Here is a 25,023-nt window from a genome sequence, read left to right on the forward strand (position 1 = left end):
ATTGCATTTAAATTTAAATGTTTAATGACGTGCAAAAGTGTTACATCATAAATGATGTAACATTCGGAAATATTTTTTTGTGTGTACCTCTATATCCGTTCTGCACCCAAAACTGGGCATCGGCATACGAGAGGATAAAGAGCACGATTCGGTAGTAAAATGGTACTGTGTGCGGACGGAGAGGATAAATCCCGAAATTACCGAGAGTACTTTACTCATGGTTCATTTTCCAAAAATGTTCATCTATCAAAAAAAAAAAAAGTACCGGTACCGAGACTCGAACCCAAGACCTTCGGCATATTGAACCGTGCCTTTGCCGTATGGGCCACCATGATTCGGTGACTAAATGGCGGTCGTTTGTCCATATAAGCCACTCATAGGATGAACTGTTCCAATGAACGAATGAACACGCGAGAGGACTATACTCTCGCAATATAGCACTTTCCTCACGTTTCTTTTCGTGAGGACTATCCCCTCGTTCTTTAACTTTGAGTGTGCTATCAATCAACTAGTTTTCCTCGGCATACAATGAACGGATTTTGGACTATGGTCTGCAGGTCATCGAGTATCTGGTTGCGCATTTCGAGTGCATTTTCTTCGACATTTCGCCACAAACCGATCCAGATCTGCTTAAATCACCCCGACTTCAATCCGCGGATCTAACATTCCGGAAAGCATCCCAAAAAAAAACCGTTGCTTTTGGTGGTGTATCCGGGTCCTGGAGAAGGATTAAAGTTTGAGGATATCCGAGCTACTATTTTGAAACTCCTGAATTGTTTGTTGATGGACGTTAACAGCATTAACCTGCCGTTCATCCAAGGGTCCTGATTGCTCCAAAAAGACTCAGTCACTCGCGAGCACAAATCTAGAGCGACGAAAAACTGCTCTGATGTATTCCTACCATTTGTCACTTCCAAACCAATTGCTACCGAACACTCTCTCTTTGCTCTCCCTCTCATTCAAATCGGGTAGTACAGCGAATGATTCGGAGCAGGGGTGCCAGGTTGGCAGATAAATCTGGCATTGCCAGATTTTTTGAGCGCCAATTAGAAAAAAATAATTTTCTATTTCTTCCTCACATTGTTTTATTGACGTATTTTGTTTATTTTGTAAAGCTATTACATATGTATAAAAAGTGAAAATACACAGTTTTTGAACAAAAAATTACTTATTACTTTAAGAAAAGTGGCTTGCCAGATTTTTCCCAGATTTTTTGCCAGATTTTTTACTCTTCAGACCTGGTAACCCTGGTTCAGAGAGACCGATTTCGTTAAGTCGCTCAATGCTGACTGAGAATACCCTGCGATCGGCTTAGCTTTGATCATTTAAGAAATTGCTTAAAATCAATGATATTAATAATATATTGCAATTTTGTAGTTTACACAACATCAAAGACACATTTGGCATCAATTTCCACCATACCAAATACTAATTGACGGCAAACTGTGGTAGTGCAGGCCAAATGAGCTCCACGCTAGTATTTTTTTGGCTCTCTCCTCTCTGAGCACATTCGTGTATGACTCGGGTTGACGGACGGAGTAGAAAAAGAAAATCACGAAGTATTTGTTTCGCTGAGTGAAGCGATTGAGCAAGCCGCTGGCAGAGAGCGGGAAGTGTTCGCTCGCGAATGGTTGCCTGCTCCAGCTGGCAAAGATTCATTCGGTGATGAGAGAGTGATTTCTGATCTTTGAACTGAAAATCAGGACCCTTGCGTTCATCCAAGAGCTTTGTCTCATGGCAAAATGTTATTTCTCGATCTGAACAGATACGAGCTTCGCATTGGAAGTTTGAAAACTTTCAGAGCGCATTTTGGTACCGTTTTCCCACATCCAAAACACATCTTCAAATGGTTCCAACAAAAACTACGGGGACAATTTGACAGGGAGGACCGCCGAGTATCCGCCGTATCAATGCACAGTGGTCCAGATCGCAAAATTAAGTGGAAAATGGATTTTCCGAAAAATGGTGACGTTTTGGAGCTTTGGTGTCTTCAGAAGAGTTGTTGCAAATGGAATGGGGCAACTTTTGGTAATTTGGGTGGTTCACGATTAGGGTGATTTTGAAAATCTAACTTTACAGGATTTTTTTTGGGAATTTTTTCGTCTTCTAGAAAGTTGTTGGGCTTGCCAATTCAAGCACCTTTGTCCAAGACACCAAAATTTTATCTCGTAATCTACGCCTTCTTTGACCAAATTTATAGAAAGCATGGCTATTCAGGGTTAAGTTTTAGAGAAAAGTGAAATTAGGAGCACTTTTAGAGCTCTAAAAAACAAACATTTTTTTTTTGACATGTCAATTTGGACCGAGCCACGTAGCCCAGGGGTAACGCTTCCGCCTAGTAAGCGGTAGATCGGGGTTCAAATCCCGGCTCGGACCAACACAACTGGTGATCTGTTCCCTTCTGGATTCGATTGCTTAGTAAAGGGAAGGTAGTGTATCGTCACAAACTGGACCTTATCAAGACACCTTAGGAAGACAACCTATGGAATGTTAACATTAACCTTAACATGTTAACATTAAGTTGATTAATAAACTGTCACTGAATCCGCTTTGTAAATGCCGGCCCCGATACTCTTCACGGGTGTTCTCCCCAGGAACAGAGAAAGATTTACTTTTTACTCAATTTGGACTTAAGGGTCAAAAGTTACAGCCATTTTAAGGTAAAAAAGATGCAAATTTAAAACTTAAATATCTCGAAAAGGCGCAAGCCAAATTTTAAGCACCAGGTTGCATTTGAAAGAGGAGATCTAGCACTACTAACGCTGAAAGAATCTCAGAGGTGTTTTTCTTTGAACTCGAGATATCTTCATTTGAAAAAGTCTAATTTTCAAGGGAATTCCATATGGGACCACCCTAACGAAATTCGAAAATTGTCCAAATATATGTTTTTCCATGTAATTTTGCCCGCTAAATCTAAATCTGCCTTCAGAATCAAGCCAAAGGATCGAAAAATCGATTTTTGGTCATAATTTGAGTTTAAATGAAAAATAAATAAATGAATCAGCTTGTGCTGGTTGTTGCCTTCTTGAATCCATTGAAGGAATTTTTGACCTAAATCAATTGTGCTTCAAAATTTATATAATACAGTCATTGACGTCCTAGTTGGCAATCATTGATTATTGACGATTTCCATAACTTCGCAAGGAATGGGATAATCGTGACCAAAAAGAATCAGCATGTGTAGGGCAGTATTCTAAACAACTTGTAGAAGGAATTTTGTCAAAATATTGATAGGGGCGCAAAATTTATATCTTTGAACGAAAAATCATGGGAATGATGGAAGTCTTCACGTTAATCGCTCTCGAACCATAAAGCTGACTACACGCAGAAAAAAGAGTTCCCAAAATCGTGAACAAGCGTTCATGAAAATGGGAACCTCGAACAAAGTGTTCAAATCCCATGGTACGATTTTGAAAAACGTACCATGAAATTTGAACACTTTGTTCGTGGTTCCCATTTTCACGAACGCTTGTTCACGATTTTGGGAACTCTTTTTTCTCCGTGTACGTGGCTTCTCGTTCTGCTAGCCGATACCACTGCGTTCGCTGCATATCATCCGGATATTCTGGACTACCCTCTGCACATCATCGAGTACCTTGACGGTGTTGGCAGGTTCGAATTTGCTGCAGCATGCTCCTTACCTTACCTTACCTTGGCTGAAATCATCAAACGAATCCTCCCTGAACTGTTCCGGAACGATCCAATTTTGCTGGTTGTGTGCGGCTTTGAACGGTACAATCTACACCAAGCAAGACGGTGGGAGAGAATCATCCTTCACTCCATGATCATTCTCATGTTCTTCATTACCAGTGCTTTCGAGACCAAGATCATCTCGCTGATGGTCGATAATCCCTTCAGCGCCATCAGCAAAAAAGTTGACAGATTTTGACGAGTTTGGATTAAAGTTTCACTTTAACCTTGAGGAGAATCCTGCACCCGCCAAACATGCCAAACATCCTGTCATTGGAAAGTACGTTGTGCATGATCCCTTCGTATACTCTATGTGGAGCAACGAACCCGGCATGGCGAGGTACGTTAACCAAGAGATGGCATCTCTAATTCCAAAACTTTCTTATGACTTTCGTCGAGGGAAGAGTTGGTATGTGAACATCCGGTTCAAATCTACTGTACGGCTTATCGCAGTCCGTTCTTTGAAAAGTTCAAATTCACGCACGGTGTCCTGGCAGCGTATTTTTGAAGTTCGACGACATGTTGCTGGCCTGGATAATCCTTGCGATTGGGTATGGAATAAGTTTGGTGGGATTTTTCATGGAGCTTGCTGAGAAAAAACTCAAAGTTTGGTTTAAAATATCACGTGTTTAGAAAGCAACGTCATTTTTTTCAAATAAAGTGTGTTCAGTCAACAGATAATCATGAACTCATTAGACCAAGTAAGCACTCTAGTTGCTGCTTGTGACTCTCAGTAAGCAAACCCTTATGCGAGTTAAGTGACTTAAGCTGAGTGAGAGTGGAAAACCCCCCAGCGTGAAACGTTTCTCCAAGTTGAAGAACTGTGAAAATCCAAAACATAAAATGAAGATCACTTTCAGCATTTGCAACAGTCGAGCCAACAAGGGTCGCGGTGAGTCCACACTGGTTGTAGTTTACGCTCAAATTCTAGTTGATTACACACTTAGTAGGCTTGCTTTGACTTTTTTTTTCGATAGTTCAAGGCTAGCTTGGATCTAGTTTAGCTTCTAATTTGAAATTCAATTGCAGCTTTTGGTTAGTTTCGTTCCAGTGCACAAATTGGCTCAACACACCCCCACGAATTTTGAATTGCTAAATTAGGCGCACTCATCGCCCAAATGATGCTCCAGTATATCATTATATGCAACAGTGCAGTAGTGGCTTTCAAATGAGACTCATTAGGGCGAGCACGGGTGGAATTCCAAGTCCTTTTCAAATTGAATATTTGTAATACATCATAAACTTGACTTCCCTTGTTTTGCCTGATTCTTTTTTTTTGCCTTTAATCCAATTTCATTTCTCATCAATATCCCCTCCCGAAAATGTGGTTCGTCCCGATAACCCACGTGCCCGCCCCCCTCGATAATGATGATGAAGAGAGCTTTTCCGTCACCATAAAATTAATTTTCACCCGCAGTTGGCAACCACAAAAAAGCGGAGTGTTCCCATTTCCGAACCTTGTTCTGCCGTTGTTGCACCGGGGAAAACCCCCGGTGACAAGCTGATAAACTTGACAAAAATGAACCCAGCATGCGTTGACCGCAATCGCCATAACCAGAACTTGTCGTGTCTTTCATGTTCAGCGTTCCGTTTTTTTTTTCTTTTTCGAGTGCAACTCGCAGTAGGCCGAAATTCCACTCGATTGTGACATTATGGTTGCTGCGGTTTTTGTCCGCACACCGCGCTTTATGATTTATGCTTCGAGCTCATCTTTTTGTCACGTCGAGCGTGGTGAGTTCTCACGTGAAAATGAAAAAAAAAACCACCTGGAAGTTCATCAAAAGCCACACAACATACCGCGGTAAGAACCATTAAAAGCATCAAGTAGTGTGTCATTAAACTTATTATCGTGTTATGACTGCGTCCACGATGACGCGATGTCGGTCGAAATTAGAGGCCGGAACAGCAGCGGAAGTGACGATTACAAAGAGCAAGCCCACTGTAATTAGTTGACGTTTGAGGTTCCGGTGCCACCCAGAACGTCAAACGTCACACTGCTTTTATAGCTAGTGCCATAATGGCCTTTATGGCGCAGAGCAAATCGTGCACGTAATCGATCGCCATTATCAGCAACAGTTGGTGCGTTACTCATCCTTATCCAATTAGATAAGCTCTTGTAATGTTTTTCGCGCCTACACACGCGCTAATCCGAGCGTAAAAGTGCGCACCCAAGCGGCGTTAATTGACTTAACGGCGAATTTTGGCACTGCCCACCGCCGCCGCAAGCTGTCATCGCGTTCTGATTCGGTTTATGGGTCAGCGCCGATCCGTCACCGTTAGGTTTTCACCTAACCTCCAAAATAAATTAAGGTGCGCTACGTTACGCAATTAGCGGCGCGGCCATTATGGCAGTCGGTCAGTCGATGACCTTTAGAGCGCCCCGAACCGTACCGCTTTGATAATTTCATCTCTTTTTTTTGCGCGCGCGGCAGGAACCATAAACATCCGACGAGAGGGCACGCTTGTCTGCACACATCCGCGGGTTGGCCAACAATGATTGAGGTTATGATGGGCGATCGTATCGCTTTGGGTCGCTGATGGGTTTTCTAACGTTCTGCCATATTTTTTCCCTCTGCTGGGGCGATTTATCAGATCGCATCGCAGTTGGCTACGATTTGCTATAAAACTTTGACATTTCAGTCATGTACGCCATAATGGCGGCATAATGACAACCTAACAGTGCAGTGATACTTGCAGCAAACTTTAATTTTCTGCCCGTTCCAGCGAAATCAATTTCACCTGCCTCAAAGTCTACCATCGAGAGTGAAAGTATAATCACTTACGACCATAGACGTATAATGGCTTGGCAAAAGTTAACGAAAGCAACCACAACAAACAAAAAAAATCTGAAACGACCTGAGCATATTAAAAACAGTCATAAAAGGGATCGCTGCCGTTGCGGCGCATGATTAGTCCCGGGGGCCCCGGCGAACAGTGAAACCAAAACAGAAACTGAGCCGCTGTTGTTTTTGTTGTTGTTTGGTTGGAAAACTTTGTGTATGCACCCATAAAGATTATAAAACAAGTCGATATTGCTGTTTGTTATGCGCGAGAGTGTTTATAGACTGCATTGTATCATAGCTGTAAATCTGTTGAGCTTGATGACTTGATTTTTTTTACAAATTGACCAATTATGCAATCAGTTTACAACTTGCTACGACACCGAAATGTTGATATCTGTCAAAAACGGCGTCCATTATGGCAAGAATATGATGAGCTGTCATCTGATAACATAACATTATGACATGTTGTCATCCATTATGGCAATTGGCGCTCTGTCACCCGATGCCATAAAAGTCATCGGATTAAAAAGAAAAAGCGATAACTCTAAATTCCGGTAGCGCCTGAGAAATCGATTCGGTGAAATCGCCGCGCTGTGGCAACTAATTGAAATTTGCCTCACGATTTGCGGTGCATTTCCTCCCGCCACTGTCCAAGTTTGTCGTACGACTTTATTGCCGTTCAAGAGCCAAACGACATGCGACACCTAGTGTTGAGTAGCAGAACAGAGCGAAGAATGTCGATTGAAATTTCCGCCCTTTGAGGTTATGTATGCGAATTCTGTTTTGTTAAATTCCAGCGTTCAAAACAACTTTTGAGCAAAAATTTGAGCTGATACTTTGTTAACTTTTGATGCTCTATCATTTTAAACAATATTATTTTTTCAAAATTATTTTTTTTCAAATTATTTTTTATTGCGTTAATTTATAGAGGGCAAAGAGTTAACAATCATACTACTTGAATTTTTTCTCAAAAGTTGTTCTATAAGCTGTAAATTCAATTTTAAGTTTGCATTCCTATGCAACCGAACAGCGAAAATCTGAATCGTCATTCTTCGATGCTTTGCGCCATCTGTCGGAATTTTTGAGCTTTTGATCGCGAATCGCAAATCACCCGGCCCCTGCGGGGTGGTAATGGCTGTATCGACACCCCTTGGGTGCGCGCAAAAGGAAAAACATTAGCTTTGCACATTCATCTTGTCCGGAGACTCTCTAACGCGACCGTGCCCGGACGGAAGGAGGGTAAAATATTGCATTGACCAGGTGACGACTTTTTTCCTCTTGTTCAATTACGGTCGCTCGATTAATGACTTCCGCGGAAGCGATACGAGTCGAGATGGAGAGTAATTTCTCACCTGATGCATATAATTTGTTTACTTTTGCACCTGTAGTTTCGCTTTCCGTGCTCCGCTAGCGATGGATGAACCCTACAAATGTTTCGCTTTTCTTCACTCCGCAGAGTCTCCCCGTCGCTACATCGAGAGCGATGTCAACATCCACTACAAGACGCCCATCCGGTACGAGTACAAGGAAGCGATCCCGGACGATGAGCTGGCGTACCGGCAGGCGGAACACATGCGCCGCGTGTACCAGGAGGAGCGGCGCCGGAAGTACATGCACGAGCTGGAAGATCTGCAGAACCGACGCCACACGGACAACTTTGTCCCGGCGCAGAAGAGCCCGATCCCGGTCAACCGGTACGAGGACTTTGATGCGGATTTGGCGCCCAAACCGAACAACGTACTTCCGCGGACCATCGCCCGAGCCCTGTACAACTTCCAGGGACAGACAGCCAGGTCTGCTATAATAACCTCCTCAAGCTAGTCAGGAACCTAACCTCTCCCGTTTCAGAGAACTATCGTTCAAAAAGGGCGACATCATCTATCTGCGCCGCCAAATCGACAAGAACTGGTACGAAGGGGAACACAACGCCATGATCGGACTCCTGCCTGCAAACTACATTGAAGTAAGTGCTTTCGGCACCCCTCACGGCAACCCATCCACACTACAACAACTCTTCCTTCCAGATCCTCCCACGGGACGGTGCCAAACCCCTGCCGAAGAAGCCCCAGCGCGAGGGCAAGGCGCGGGCCAAGTTCAACTTCACCGCACAAACCACGGTCGAGCTGTCACTGCTAAAAGGCGAGCTGGTTACCCTAACGCGGCGCGTCGACGACAACTGGTTCGAGGGCCGGATCGGCAACAAGAAGGGCATCTTCCCGGTGTCGTACGTGGAGGTAGGTTCCGGAGCCGGATTTGTTGCAATTTGTTTCGGATATTTGTAGAAATTCGTTTTTTGTTTGTTTTCGACTATCTGAAAGACGTCTTCATGACCACTCTGACCGTAATCTGCACGAACAAGAACGAATCACAAAATGAATTACAATAACAACAGATTAGAAAACAACTGAAGCTTCACATTCCTTCGTCACCTGTCACCGAAGCAAAGCTTTGGAACTGTCACTTTCTACTTCCAAAACAGAGAAAAAGACAATGCAAAAATTATGTCGATGAGTTGTCAGCTGTCACTGTCAGATTAGCCGGCGTGTTGTCGACTCCAGTGTTGCCAGTTTTACATTTCAATTTAAAAAAAGAAGAAATAAAATATGAGAAAATTTTAAATTTTTCCCCCTGAAGGTCCTCACGGACATCGGCGGTGAGGAGAGCTACGAGATCGAACCGATCGTCAAGCCGAACCTGCAGACGATCCAGACGCACACGCTAACCACCGGGTACGACAACGGGCTAAGCAACGGCCGAGTTTCGCCCGGCATCATTCGCGAAACCAAGACGGTTCAGAAAACGGAAGTTCTGCACGTGGACACCACCAACGAGCCGATTTCGTGAGTTTTAAAATCAGAACCTCGAAGAACATGTAATTATTTTTAAATTTTCCAGCTATCGCGCCCTGTACAACTACAAACCGCAAAACTCGGACGAGCTGGAGCTGCTCGAGGGCGACGTCGTGTACGTGCTGGAAAAGTGCGACGACGGCTGGTACGTGGGCACCTCCGCCCGGACCGGTTGCTTCGGAACCTTCCCCGGGAACTACGTGAAAAAGTTATGAGACCGGATTAAACCACCTCCTCCGCCACCACCCGTAGCATCCGGATCGTCATCATCGTTGCATCGTCAGCATCAGCAGCAGACCACCCCGAGACCGGCGGCACCAAAGACCACCGCCTCCATCGGCAAGCGCAAGGTCGAGTTCCTGGGAGTGTTTTGAAGCGAATGAAAAAGAGCAGGCCAAAATTGCCCACTTGTTGCCTTATCGATACACAAACTACCGAACCAAAAAGAGAGTACAACGGCGCAGCGCGGTGGGAACGCTACAAATGTTTCTTGTGTGTACCAAAAAGTAATTTTAAAACAGCGCCCAAGCGCCTGCTGAGATTTGGAACAGCCATTTCATTGCCAATCAGCGTCAAAGTGGGTGAAGAGGAAACAAAATCAAACATCACAGCCTACTAGCAGTAGTAAAAAAATGCGAAAGAGTGGTGATAGCAAAAAATAAAAACCAAATAAAGCAACAGCAACATGTTGATCAAGCGACGCGAGAAGCAGTGTAATTGTTTGCTAGTCATTATTCTTCCAAACGTATCTTAACAAAACGGAACTAACACAAACACAGCAGCTCTGATGATTTTCGAACGAGAAGAAAAATGTTGTTAAATATTAAGCGTTGCGTTACATGGAAATTGTATACAATTAGTGTCTACCCCCTTCTAATCTAACAACAATCAAGCGTAGAAAAGATATTTGAACGCGTGGCACCGAATGTTCTTGGATATTTTTATTTACCATTTCTCATCATTGTTCATTAATATATTCTTTATCAGATTTTTTTACGTGTTGCTCTTATTTATATATTTTATTTACAGTAGCAGAAGCAATGGAATAGAGATTTACTTAACTTTATTTTCACTTATAGAAGTGCGTTTTTGTTTGTTGAATCAGTTTGTAAGATTTCCTTAATTTCCCAATCTCATCCAATTTATCAGAAGACCGACACTAACTAGCAGCTGTGTAGAGTGCGTACTCTTTTTTGGCTACAACCACTAGAACCTTTTAGACTGTTTGTAATAGAAACGTGCCTTTCAGTGAAATTCTTTCCTATTTCGAGTACAACCGCGAGATGATAAGAAAAATGTTGTTTAATTGTTTTCGCATACACCAAATTGAGCAATTTTAGAATGTATTAACATTTTTCAACACGAGACAAAATTAACACCCTAAAATAAGACGCAAAATTTTGTTCATAAGCTAAGCATGAAATCAAAATCTGTAAAATAAAGAAAGAATTATAGAAGAAATAAAGCAGCTGAAGTACCAAAACATAGTCGAAAATCAAGTGCAAAATCACGAAAGTGATAAAAAGAAATTCGTGCCGCACACAACAAAGCAAAAAGAAGGAAACAAACCGCGAATCTAATCGATTCGTGCCGAAAAAGACCCGCTCCGGCCGATACGGCCTAACGAGGTTATGTAACCAACTCAAAGGGTTTAAGAAAAAGCAGACACACAGGCCGCGGCAATAAACGGGGCGCTAAACTGGCGAATTTTAATGGTTGTTTTTTTGTTTCACTGATAAATTGTGTGCGTTATGAGCAATACAACTCGTTTCGTGATGTTTTTAAGTGAATTTTCCCCCAAACCACGCTTCTTGCGCCAATCGGAAACACTTGAGAAGAGGACTTTAGCATAGCCGCAAATCAAAACACACAAATACACGTATACTGTTAACGGAAACTCGTAAAACTTAACTTCCTTTCCAAGACAGGAAACGGGGCACGTTTGCCCACGAACTTAAGAATGTACACTTACAACTAGCGCATACAAACATACTCACACAGAACACACGTATCACATCCACAGACACTAAAACTAAACACGTTAACCAATGTAGGAGAGAGCACACACGGCGTACTCGTAATTTTATCCTAATTTTTGTTTTTGTTTTCTTGATAAACGGTCAGGATGAAGAAATGCCGCCTTCACAACCCCCCTTTCACACTACCATTCTGTTGATGAGTTAATAAAGAGAGTAAAAATGAACTTAAAATGGTTTTGTAATGATGACAAATCCTAATTTTTGTTCTGAAACAAAAAAATAAAATGGAGACATCAACGCTTAGATTGAGACGAACCTGAGAAACAAAACATTGAAAAATGCATCGGGAGAAAAATTGTGTCAGATTGCATGCAAATAAAAATAAATTTAAAAACAATTTATTACTGTACATCAAATTTATAAACTATTTAATAAAAAAAACTCGGTTCAACCCCACAATTTTTTTTCCAGTCGGTCGCCCTAAGAGAATCACTAGCAATTTATGCTAATGACCGCCAGATGGCCAGAATTGACATAATCGTATTTCTAATGCGATCTGGCGGCCACTAGTGTAAACAAAACGCGTTCGTCGAATTGGAAGCAGGGATGCCAAGTGGGATCATGTAATAAATTTAAAAGTTTCAGAGTCGGTTAGTAATTCAAATCCAGAGTTTTTTTTTAAAGAACCAATAAACTATTGTCTTTCATATGTTTATAGGACCTAATAAAAAAAAACTCTAGAGATGTACCTTCATCTGTCATTCCTCGTTTATTTATTTTTGAGTTTGTTCAGTTTTGAAATCTGACTACCCAAGTAACCATCTAGCACTAAAAGAAATCATTAATAGGCTGTAAACCAGCATTCAACAGCTAATCTGCTGTAAAACAGCTAATGTGAGAGCAAATCAGCTCTAAAGCAACTGCTCTAGCAATAGCTGAATTGCAGCTGATTTCGTGCAGGTACTAGCAACACTGTCATAATGTTTCTAAAAATACTGGCATCACGTCTGCCATTTTGAGTGAGTGTGAGAGAGAGTGAGCGAGAAGGAGAACAAAGCAAAACACAGCTCTCGCTCACTCGTTGAAAAATCAACATAGCAAGCAAGATCCGGACTGGAAAAAGCTGCAACTGAACACCTTTTTTACAGTTTTTGTAAGTATTATAAAAAATAAATAGTTTTTCTCATTAATAAACAAACAATTATGTTTCAGGAATCAAAACCCACGTCATGGAATTCCAACATGACATTTGTGTCGAGGAAACACCAACCATTGGAATCGTTCGGACTTGGAAGACAGCGGACAGCGATCTAGGCGGAGGGCGGACATTTCGCGATTGCGGTGCCACGGTTGCAGGTACGAATAGCGAGTATCATGTAGTGTTTTTTAGGTTCGTGAATAAACCATGTGATGCAATGTGATATGTAATAAAAACAATATCTTCAAACCCAAATCCAATTGAGTTTTCCTTTCCTCTCAACGAAATATATGTACTCTTGAAATCGTGGGGCAGAAATCTTTTACAAATTTCGAGTGTTTGGTTAGAGGATGCAACGGCAATTGTAGCTGTTCAAACACACAAGTAGAACATTTCCCAAACAGGCGTGACGACCAGGGCGCAGGAACCATCAGTTAACATCGAAGACCACTTCTGATATCTGGCATCACATCCCCAACAAAGCAGATTCAATCAAATAAATTGGCTTCTCCGCTCGAACAGCTGAGTCGGTAAAGTGGTAAACAAACCAAAATTAGAGTTGAGAGAGAGTGTGAGAGAGCAATATTTTTGCCTCTCCCAACTTTGTTGACATTTTGCAGGGGTGGAACAGCCACAGCAGGGGCCCAGCTGGAAATCAGAAATATAAAGTCCAAACTTAGCTGCAAATCGGCTGCAAAAGCGCTTTTGATGCAGATGTCAAAACACTTTAGCATTAGCTTGCAGCTGTAAAAGCGCTTTTAGTGCTGGACAGTGATTTGTTTTAGTGCTGGATGGTTACTTGGGTAACTTAAGATAAGCGAGGCTTCGAGTTTCGAGTTGCATGTGCTAGAAAAGAAATTTTTGCTGAAAGAGATGCAACTTTTGGCATTTATGTTTGACTCTTATTTAAGCACTTTCACAAAAAACCGTATTTTTCGAAAATACTTAAATTTTCATAATTTGCAATATGGGAATCAAACGAGGCGATTTTTTGCGTAGATTTTTACGAAACCAGAATTAAAATGTGAAATACTTAAATTTTCACAAAATACAGTATTTTTTTGAAAATACTCCGTTTTTATAATTTGAATCAAAAGCCATTAAACTTTGGATAGATTTTATTTAAAGTAATGGTTTTAGTGTAACATTCAAAAAAAATCACATTTTAACGTTATTGAAAAAAAATCAAATTTTCACTATTTGTAATACAGTCCAGATTCGATTATCCGATAGCCATGAAAATTTATACCAAATTTGGCGTCGTTTGATACCACATTGCAAAAAAAAACAAAACCAAAAATGTGTTTCAAAAAACGGTGTGAAGTTTTCTGTAATTCTTATTAAAAACTCTTGTTAAGTGATTTTTTTTTTCAAAATTTTGCAGCTTTTGATATCCATGGTGCAAATTATAGAAATTGGAGTCTTTCAAAATTATATGTTGTGAAATCTAAGCATAGTTTTGCGTCGTTTGATATCCATATTGCAAATTATAACAATTCAAGTATTATGAACAAAAATTCAGTCCAGACTCGATTATCCGCAACCTCGATTATCCGAAGTTTGGATTATCCGAAGTTTGGATTATCCGAAGTTGATGTGTGGGACTTCGAATGATCAAATCATGAACATCCATTTTTGTTGTATTTTTTTATTTTCTAATTTTGACATCAAACCTGCGACCCCATTTTAGTCAAATTTGAGTTGTTGAATGCCTTTTAGCATACTAAGTACTTCTTGAACAATCTGCCATCTTGGATTTAAAAATTCTAAATCATTTAAGAGTTGGGGTGACCAAAGTATGGCCCGCGGGACAAACGTGGCCCGCACAGTGTTTTTGTGTGGCCCGCGGATCCATTTTGAATAATCATGTAAAATGGCCCGTTGATCACTTATAAGTGATTTTATACTTTTTCAAAATTAAGGTTTATTTTAAACATTTGTATGCTAATTTTTTTTTTTTCGTTGATAAAAAACTAATGATTCATTTATGTTTTGATCCCTATTTTAGACCACAGTTTTACAAGTTTCAATGTGAGTGAAACTAGTAAAAATCGTCAAAACTTTCATCAAACATTTTTGGAAATTTAGGCTTTAAGGATTAAGGCAGACAAAATATAATGATATCAACAATACCTATGAGCTGAGATTTCGGTCATTCGATTTTTTTTTGTATTTTTTAATCCAGCTGATGCCTTTGGTATGACCAAAGAAGCCATTTTACATCATTAGTTTGTCCATATAATTTTCCATACAAATTTGGCAGCTGTCCATACAAAAATGATACGTGAAAATTCAAAAATTTGTATCTTTTGAAGGAATTTTTTGATCGATTTTGTGTCTTCGGCAAAGTTGTAGGTATGGATAAGGACTACACTTAAAAAAATGATACACGGTAAGTTTTTTAGTGATTTTTAATTTCACTTTTTGTCACTAAAACATGATTTGAAAAAAAAAAAACACCATTTATATTATTTTTATTTTCTGATATGTTTCAGAGGACATCAAATTCCAAGTTTTCAGAAATTTCCAGAATGTACAAAAAATCTCTGACCGAGTTATGAATTTTTGAATCAATACTTATTTCCAAAATCAAGAAGCTTGATACGTCGCATGACTGGTTTACGCTCCCAAGTAACCACCCAGCACTAAAAGAAATCATAAATTGGCTGCTTAACAGCATAGAAAAGCAAATTAGTCATAAAACAGCTAAGCTCAACACAAATCAGCTCTAAAACAAATGCTCTAAATGAAGCTGAAATAGAGCTCATTTGATGCTGCCACTGGCAACACTGCAACACAATATTTCATCAAACTGGCAACACTATATTGTTTCGTGTAAGAGCGAAAGAGACAGCACTAAGAAGTAAAACTAAATATATTTCCTACTCTTTCATCCATTTAACCAAAATAAATCGAGCCAGGAGCAAAATGCCGACAGCTTGGAAGAGATATCTTTGGGTGAAGAAATTGTTCGTTGTTTTCATCTGTTGGTAAGCTTTTTCATCATTTCATCATTTTAAAGTATATTCTAATTAAAGAAAGAAACATGTTTCAGGATGAACAAAACTTCAGGTATCAACTTCTACTGTTCCGGAGGCCTTCGCGACCAGACGAATATTTACGGAAATGGAGGAAAGCAGAGATTTCATTTCGTCAAAGCTGGATCATCCGGCTTCGTAAACCCAGTGGACATAGCATGGACATTTCCCGGTAAGCTTGTGGATAGTAACAAAAAACGACGACAAAAAGGAACATCTCAAGGAACGTCCCCCAACTCTCTGGCATGTGTGTTCTGGGGCTGTGCAATTATTATCTTTGAAGCTTTAATAAATTATCCTAAATCTGCCAAAAAAGTGTTTTTCCTCAATAAAACCGAAACTTCGTAGTGGCTAAGTGAAATATAAATGTTTATATTTTAGAGCATGAGAAATCTGCATTGAGATGGAGCATTTAACTCACCAACGAAACAGTTTTATAGGTCTGAAATCATACTGAGAAATTCATTCCCCGTTTAGCCGTGAGGACACAGTCACAGGAATCACCAGGACCACATCAATTTCCAGCATCAAATCGTCAACACCGCAAGTTTAAGCAAATAATTCAACTTCCCCACTCGGTCAGCTGAGTCGGCAAAGTAGTAAACAACCCGAAAATAGAATTGAGAGAAGCAAAGAAGAGAGAAAAAGAGACAACAACATTTTTTTGACATTTTGCAGGATTGGAACAACAACAGTAGGGGCCTAGCTGGAAATCAGAAATATAAAGTCCAAACTCAGCTGCAAATCTGCTGGAAAAGCGCTGTTAGTGCAGATACGAAAACTGATTAGCTTTTGCTCGCAGCTCTTAAAGCGCTGGTAGTGCTGAACAGTGACACGATTTAGTGCTGTTTGGTTACTTGGGCTGTTTCCTAATGCGGTTCCAGAAGAAAGCGTATCAGTTCACAATTGGATAAATCTGATACTAATTCCAAAAATCCGGATCTTCCGGTGGCCTGTACTCCGGCCACCGGTCCGTGCAGTGCGATTTTACATCGGATTATTGTTCCTGGTGCAAAAACGAAGCTTTTGATGTATAACAATCGATGGTTTTCGCGGTCGCGGTAGTTTTTTGGGCCCTTTTTCCCACTGTGTAATGAACCGATTTTCAATATTGTAAAATGAAACATTCGTGAAACAAAAATGGCTTCTTTGGGCATACCGAAGGTACCAAACAAGTTTCAGCCGGATTAAAATATACAAAAAATAAAAAAAAACGATTTCAAAGAGAATTGCTCCTATCCAGATTTTTAAGCAAAATGGCGATTGAATGGTAAACGCCCGAAATGTCAAAATCACGCAGTGGTACCAACATTACGAAAATAGTGTGCCATGGCATGACAGCCACATTTTTTTCCTAATGTTGGTGCTACTACGCCTGGATAGAACCTGGATAGAAAACTGCCATTTTGTGTTTTCTATTATTTTTAATTAGCGAAACATGGTAGCCACACTTTTTTTCTAATGTTAATATCACTGCGGGATTTTGACATTTCGGGCGTGCACCATTCGTAACGCCATCTTCGCATAAAAATCTGGATATTCACCAACGTGAACCTTCAATACCTCAAACGATCTTTTCAAATTTAGAGTAGTTTTTCTTTGTGTGTACTCACTCCCTTAGGCAATTTTTTAATTTTCAAAAAAATGGCATTTTGGGCGCCCTGGGGCCTCCTGAGGGTGCTATATTATTTTCATGAAGGCGCAGCACAAATTGACAACTTGGCAAATTTGCAAAATGCAAAGTTTCTCTTGGGCCCTGCTGAGGACGCCAAATTGTTTAAGGAGGGCGACATTTTTTGTAACGAACTTGTTAGTCGACGACTTACCTACAGCTCAGCCCTGCTGTACTAACTGCCTATTTGATATAGGACCTTTTCCACAAAAAAATACTCTAGAATGTTTTTTTAACATGGAAACCGATCGATCGAAGGCTAGATCGAAGGAAATTGTAATTTTACAATACGGTTCAAATCAAGATTATATTCTAATTTCATGACTTTTGGGCGTATTTTGAAATAAACTTATTGATATACGTGAACGCCGCGTAAAAATTTTACCACTTCAGTTGGACTTTGTCTAATCGACGAATAATTACAAACAGAAACTGTCAAAAGAAAAAGTGTCAAACTATCGGGGGTTCTGTGTAATAATACACTCAACCCCCGGTGGTTGGTCACTTTTTCGTTTGACACTTTTTTAGTTTGTACCCCGTTGGTTGGTCAAAGTTAAACTAAAAAGTGACGAACTGTCACTTTTTACACGGCGCTCACGCACACTATCAAAACAAACGTTTGATAGTGTGTGTGAACTCCGTTTAAAAGGGGTGTCAAACTAAAAAGTGACCCCGTTCGTTTGACATCAGTTGGTGTCAAACCATCGGGGTTTGAGTGTAATGGTCGTTTAACCGTCCCGCAGACTTTTCCTTCCTTTGCTGCAGATCTTCCACATCTGCCATCACTTCAACACTCATCTGACGTTTCTCGCCAAACTTCAGATTGATTCGAACTGCCGTCGCGGTCGGGTGTGTTTCTCGGTCCGGTCGCCGCTCCCTCGAAAGTTTCAAACGCAAGAAAAAAAAGAATGTGTAAAGTTGGTGCTTCTTGTCTGCTGCAGTTGAAAAATTAATTATTAAATCAATTCGCGCGGAGTACGGTTCACGTCGTCGCGTTCGCTTCGCGCTGGGAACCAACAGTGTGCATTGTTTTTGCTCGCCGGAGGAAGCAAAACAAGGCGCAGATTTTGCGTTTTTTTCTGTTGTGGGAGGCGGAGGAAGTGTCTGGGTCTGGGAAGAGAGGAAAATTTTCTGCTAAAGAAAAACACGCATAAAAAGTGTTCTCACGGAGTGTGATTCGGGGCGTGTGACCTTTTTGGTGCAATTGGGCCGGATCCGGGGGAAAACAACGCCCGGAAGTGCTGCTGTCTTGGCAGGGGGAGGAAAGGGAGCTCTGTAAACAACAGCCGGAACAGTGGAATCTGGCGAGTCTTCCAGCAAAATAGCTTCCGGACGATGATGATGGCGACGACGACGACCGCGATGACAATGATTTCGATGATGATTTAGGAGCAACACACAACATCAGAATCTGTAGCATCTGTAGAGTAGAGAGAAGTGGAACGGAATCGATCCCTTCAAGACTGAACCTTCGCGGTGAATCGACGGTCAGCGCCATGGGTAAGTTCGCCAGATTTGCCCGGCACGGGGGGAAATTGAATCCATTTTGATCTTGTCCAAATATAGTTAAAAGCGCGACTCCGGGCCGACTTCGCCGGCGCAGCATCCGGGGGGAACATTCGCATCTCGGGTTTCATTGAACCCTTCGTCGTCGTTAGAGCTCTGTGGGAAGATCCGCCCTGAGAACGTTGCCATCGTCGTTGGCGACGCCGCCGCGGAAGAAAATCCAATAGGGAGACAGAAAGAGAGTTTGGGACAGAATGGGACGACATGGTGCGGTATGAAATTCTGTCTGGATGTGAACTGAACACTGTTGGGTGGACGGAGGAGGAGGAACAGAGCGCAAAAACAACACCGCCGAGAATATCAGGTTGTGAGAGGTGGTGGTAGACGTAAGCTAAGGTTGGGTGCGTTTTTTAGCCGCGCTGGTGTCACGGTGTCGGGGTGGTGTGATCAAGATAAAACGGTTTTTATTATTAAGAAGGTTGAAATATTGATTGGGGGCTGCGGTGACTCGTTAATTTGAAGAGTGGATGGGTGTTTGTGTGGTGCCTGTTTTTCTACTGGAGCACTAATTAGACGTTTATGTCCTAATTAACCTTGATTGGCTTTGAGGGGAAACAAAAATCGGCAGCGGCGACGAAATCAATATCAATTTGATGCATTTTATTTCGAAACATCTAATAAATGCGAAAGATTTCCTTTCCATTTTCTAACTGCATGTTCAGCGATTCCAAATCAGCTTTTAAGGTCCAATGATAACTTAATTTGCTGAATCGAAAGTCTTTGAACCATGCTTCTCTTTAGAATAAAGTTCCCAATATATTTTACTAGGATTCATCGAAATGAGCCCAGAATTTTGGACTTACCAAAACTGGCCAAATATCCTCGGCTTAGACCGAAATTCTGGATTCCTCAGAACTGACCAAATTGGGAAGATGACCAATAGTTAATTTTCTGTAAGCTTGTCAGAATTTCTGACAACTCAGTCACAACATTTTGAAAGAGCCGGTACCTGCAACCCTGCCGTTAAAAATTTTGCAACATCAGTCAAATGCGATTTACACAAAAATGTATGAAAACAATAAATATGGCTAAGCTTTATAGAAAGAGCAGTAATTCCATCAATTTGGAATTATTTTGAGCATTTTTGCTATTAAAATTGTTGGAGAAATGTGGTCGCGTTCTTTCAGTGCATTTTCCAGAAAACACAAAAGAATCTTCGCCGATTATTCGCGAACGAGAAAAAGAGAAAGAATGAAAGAAAGAGAGTGCTCAACTGCTTGCTTTACCCTCTAATATTTTGGTGCAGGAATAATCAAAAGATAGTTTTTTTCTATCACTAATTTGCTCAAATATGATTTCATATTTTTATATTGAATATTCACGACTATTTAGAAACAAATACAAATTTGCCATGTAAATCCAATGATTATAGAAATATTTCAAATAAATATTTTTCCATTATTATCAATTTTACGTTTTTAAGACTTTCCAGAAATTTGTAGAGCTTGTTAAAATAAACATTTTTATCTATAAAAAAAATGTATCAATTCTAAAAAAAAGTTATCTTCAAATTAAAATAAAATGAGCTTAACAAAACCCCTCTCCTATAATTTTTCAGCAAATGTTAAATACAATGTGTCCTTCCAGATGCTTTCAAGAGCAAGGTTGAACTCCTTTACCTTTTCAAGACATATTGACAATTGGGTCCTAAAATGAAGTTTAGATTGCTGATATTATTGTTTACAGCGATAAAACTTATTTTTCTGAGTACAATGACCCTTTGTACGACCACAAAGAGTTTAAAATGGATTTTTAAATCAAATTTGAAAAATTTACCTCGCGGTCCTTCTTGACAGAAAAGTTCCTACTTGACAGCTCGTTCCAAGGGGACCATAGTTGATCCATCGAAAAAATGTTGTCTTGTCATTATTTTTTTTGCATTAAAATGAAAAAAAGAATGATAGTTGATCCATCGAAAAAATGTTGTCTTGTCATTATTTTTTTTGCATTAAAATGAAAAAAAGAATGATCAGAAATTGTTTTTGATCGTGTTTTTTATCGTTGTACATAAAAATTGACATAGGGCTTTAGTACCCAATTCTAAATTACGTCTTTTTCGAAAATTGGAATTAAATTATAATAAAATTATAGGTCAGTTTTGGAAATTTTTATGTTTTGGTCATACATGATCCATCAGGTCCTGAATGATTTTAAAAGACCAATTTTCATTCTTAAAAAAAATAAATAAGCTCTACAAATGTCTGCAAGACACAAACTCGCTACAATGAAAGCCTAATTTAAATCACGAAATTGGCTCTAAAAAATCCTCTTTTGTAGATAACCTTCTTAAAAGAACCACCCTAATGTCCACCATACGATGTCCAAGATTAATTTTTTGTAAAGTTTTTAATGTTCCTGCAAATAAAACACAATAGCTTATTAAACCATTAAAAAATACTTTGAATTGTCCATTGGGAGGGGAGGGGGATCTACAATTTTCAAAAAAGTGTTCACGTGGTTTATGGATAGTCTCTATAGCCCTAGATCATTTTTACCGAATACAAAAAAAAAATATAATAATTGAAATAACAAGCCATAGTATCAACTTTTGAAAAAGAAAAAAAGTGTTTTAAATGCATTTTTCACTCGTTCAGATGTTTTGCAATCATTAGTTTTCAAAAAATGTAAGATTGTAAATTTGTACCAGCCTTATGATAGTTGAAATTAATACATTAATTTTGCTAAAAACACAGTACACGAGTGCCAAAACCAATTTGAAGTTTTACTTGCTATGATTTTACAAGTTATAGTGATATTTTTCAGTAAGAATGTTTTGAAAACATAATTCTGTTTTTTTTTTTTTTTTGTCAAAGGCAACAAAATTCTACTTTACACTTTTTTATGTTTACTTATGCGTTGAAACCACTATGTGAACATTCAATTTTACTTGAGTTATCAATTCCATTGCATTGTTTCACTTCAATAAACAAAGGTTGCTTAACTTTTTGAGTTCCGTCAATCAATTCTGAGATGAGAATGACAACTGCCAATTCTGCAGAGTAGTAGAGAATTGTGAATTAGACCTTTAGTATTAGTCCAACAATAACAACTATGCTATTGTAAAGTTTAGCATGCAAAAAATAAGTAGTTTGACGTTTTTCCAACTGTCTTAGCAAGTTTGAAATCTAAAAATGTATGCATTTTTCACTCTTAGACAAAAAAAAATATAACAAATTCAAATTTTAGGTAGCTCTAGCCCCCAATAATTTCAACAATTTTCACACTGGTATGTTTTGAAAAAGGAACCCTCAAAACCGGGAGTTCAACCAGCAAGCACCATCCACGAGCAACAATGAACCCCTTTCAAGTGCACGTAACGCTGGCTGCTGCTGCTGCGTGTTTGCGTCATCTCAATCTCCCTGCTCATGTGTGTGTGCAGATGCTCCAAGAGTGTGAACAAGTTGCATCTTCCCCGACCCTTTCTTTTCAAAGTGAAATTCTTTGAGATACCAGCATCGGATCGGATGCACCAAAAGAGAAACGGAGGGGAAGGGACGCTGTCGCCACTTTTACAAACAATAAAGCTCAAACAACGACGAGAATGCGTTTGCTTCTCGACATTCGACATGCACACATACAAGCAATGCACTGCACACATACTAGTACAGAAAACTCTTTCGCCAGTGAGACGCCTTAAGTTTTTGTTTCGGTGCTTTTATTGCATGTTTGAAAAAGCACTGAAAGATGCTTTATAGCAAATTATGAGTTACTTTATCTTTAAAAATTAAACGTTTAAATAATTAGTATTTTTTTCTTGATTTTTGTCTTCAGAATATTAATTTTCAAATTTTCCGTGCCTTAAGAAAGCCCCAAGGGCAACCGAGAAGAGCCCCATATCAGTGTGATGCAAAAGCCAACCAGCATTAACGATCGAGACCAGGCGGTTTTGCAGGTTGGGTTGAGAGTTCGGATGAGGTATGGTGTTGGTATGCTTTGAATAAGCCCACCAGCAGCACTGCACAGTCGTGTTATTACGAAGGCAGGAGGGAGCATCACTTTGCTGGGAAAATCATTGCACGCGAAGCAAGTGCCGTGTGTCTGTTGAGCACTTGTGCAACTCTGAGGCAAAAGCCTTCGTCATCAGCGTCATTGTCGTATAGGCTTCATTGAGAGGGTATCTGCGTTGGATATTTTCTAATTTTTTAAAATTATGCATTACATTTGAAGATGTTCGGCAATAAAAAATACGTGATTTTAACTCTTTTAAAAGGTTAATTTTTTCCAATACTCAAAAAAAAGTTTTGGTATAAAGACCACATTTCATAACCAAAATGTCCTTGACAAAATTGGTAAAAAATTTCCCATAGTTCTGGTCATATTTAACAAAATAAAAAATCATCATCAAATTAAACAATAAAAAATAATAACAAATTAGGGGAACTATACCCTTTCTCAGCCTATTTCTATTATCGGCCTATCAGCACTTTGATCATGAAATACAGCTTTCATAAAGTGTTTTTGGCTGTTCTAAAGTAATAAATAGCTCAAATAAAAGTGAGCAAGCACCTCTCCATTGATGATACATCTGAAAATGTTGATAGCGGATAGCGGAAAACGGCAAAAGTGATGAGAATTGGTCGAACGGCTTAGTGTGATTAAAATGGGTATATTTCCCCTAAGTTATGACAGATGATTGTTTCTTAAAAGCTGGAATATCACGTGAATAACACGATCAATGATACAATGATATTTTTTTTTTCTTCTCATTACCGATGATCATGACTGATAAAAAAGTTAGATATTTTAACAGGACTTGTTATTGAAATGACATTCAGTTTGTTATTCTTACCTGCCCGGGTTTTATCATGTTTGGGTTGATTTAAAAATATATTTTTTATTTTAGGAAATTTTCGATGTTTAGTATCGCAAAACGTTTTTTCGCTATTTTTTTTTGTCAAATCTTACAATTTTGAAAACTAATGATTCCAAAACAACTGAACTAGTGTTAAATGCATTTTAAAACAATTTTTGCATTTAAATGTTGTGCCTGTGGCTTGTTTGTTTTTACCGCTTGAGGGTTAATTCAAGGTATATTTTTTCAAAATAGTGTTCTTTTTTGACAATTTATTTTAACATCACAAAAGATCCAACATTTAATATACTTTTCAAAATGTTAGGCTTGATTTTGACATTTCGAATATATTTCCATTCTCTATTTTGGCTTATTTTTTCTACTGAAACATAGATTTTATTTTATTAAGCTTTTTGCGCAAACAAAAATATATCGGTTAAATTATTTTTAGAGTGTACTAGTACAAATTTTAATAAATGACAAAAAATCAAAAGCCAAATTTCAAGCCCAATTTACAAATATTTTAAGAAAAATTTGCCAGATAAATCGCGGTAAAACCTTATTTTTTTCAAAAAACTTCTGATTTTTATTGCATGTTTGGACTTGTTAAAAAAAACTTTGAAGCATTCATCAATGCTTAGATATTTTGAAATTTAAATTTTTTTTTTTTTTGTTTTATTATAGAGACTTTACACCATTGTGCATTCATCTCTTCAAGGTGGATAGTGAAAGAGGAAAGATTACATAGTTTAAAATCACTTGTCTGGCAATAATTCAATAATTGTTACCATGCCTTTTTTCTAACGATTTCTGTCTATGTTTCAAATATTTAGCGGAATATTTAGAGAGTGAATTATCAAGTTCTTCAAGTTTATCTTCGTCCTCTTCTTCCAGGGATTTAGAAGTTATCTCACAACACTTTTTCTTATAATATTTAGCTTTTATGACATCTTCATCTTCTTCATCAGTTTCTTCTGCAGCCATCTCTCTTCGTTTTGTTGTTAATTCGTCATCCGCGTCCAAATATGCCTGTAAGCGCTTCCGGGTTTTGCGAGTGTGCTTAGAAAGCACGGTCTCGAATCCATCGTTGTCTTCTTCATCAATTTCACTTGCGTGCATTGCATATAGGTCAGGTTCAATGTTGTTACTTTTGCTGCTGCTGCTGCTTGGCTCAGGTTCAATCGGTTGTGTACTGCTTTTTTGGTTCACCTTTTTACTCGAATCCGCACATTTTTTGTTCTTTGCTTTGAGTTTGCAAAGCGATTTTTTGCCTATAATCGTCACTGTTGCAGCAGCATTGTTTACAGTGATTGATTTCGGCGTTGGCTGTTTCAGCAACATCCGCAGGGTCCGAACTCCATTTGGGATCCCTGGGAAGAAGTTAATCCAGCGGTCGTTGGTGATGGTCAAAACTTCGCCGTATTTACTCATCACTTTGACTACGTCATCATTGCTT

General features: G+C 39.3%; 2 protein-coding genes across 18 annotated transcripts in view; both read left to right on the forward strand.

The window, feature by feature from the left end:
* The window catches only part of LOC120425567 (sorbin and SH3 domain-containing protein 1), a 181,632-nt gene extending 170,107 nt beyond the window's left edge, over positions 1–11,525 (forward strand). For 14 of the 15 annotated variants that reach the window (XM_039590188.2, XM_039590195.2, XM_052710505.1 and 11 more), the window contains 5 exons: positions 7,930–8,266; positions 8,322–8,436; positions 8,498–8,707; positions 9,108–9,313; positions 9,369–11,525. In XM_039590188.2, the coding sequence (XP_039446122.1) occupies positions 7,930–8,266; positions 8,322–8,436; positions 8,498–8,707; positions 9,108–9,313; positions 9,369–9,537 (1,037 nt within the window). In that variant the 3' untranslated portion in view covers positions 9,538–11,525. Of the gene's footprint in view, positions 1–4,360; positions 4,583–7,929; positions 8,267–8,321; positions 8,437–8,497; positions 8,708–9,107; positions 9,314–9,368 lie in introns of all 15 variants that reach the window. The other variant, XM_052710506.1, reaches the window with a different exon arrangement.
* Positions 11,526–18,025: 6,500 nt separating this feature from the next.
* Positions 18,026–25,023, forward strand: part of LOC120426266 (activated Cdc42 kinase-like) — a 65,938-nt gene continuing 58,940 nt past the window's right edge. The window contains exon 1 of one of the 3 annotated variants that reach the window (XM_039591019.2): positions 18,026–18,709. In XM_039591019.2, the coding sequence (XP_039446953.1) occupies positions 18,706–18,709 (4 nt within the window). In that variant the 5' untranslated portion in view covers positions 18,026–18,705. The remainder of the gene's footprint in view (positions 18,710–25,023) is intronic. The other 2 variants (XM_039591011.2, XM_039591026.2) reach the window with 2 other exon arrangements.

This window comes from Culex pipiens, chromosome 3 (assembly GCF_016801865.2).
Source record: "Culex pipiens pallens isolate TS chromosome 3, TS_CPP_V2, whole genome shotgun sequence".
In the NCBI taxonomy this organism is placed as follows: Eukaryota; Metazoa; Arthropoda; class Insecta; order Diptera; family Culicidae; genus Culex; species Culex pipiens.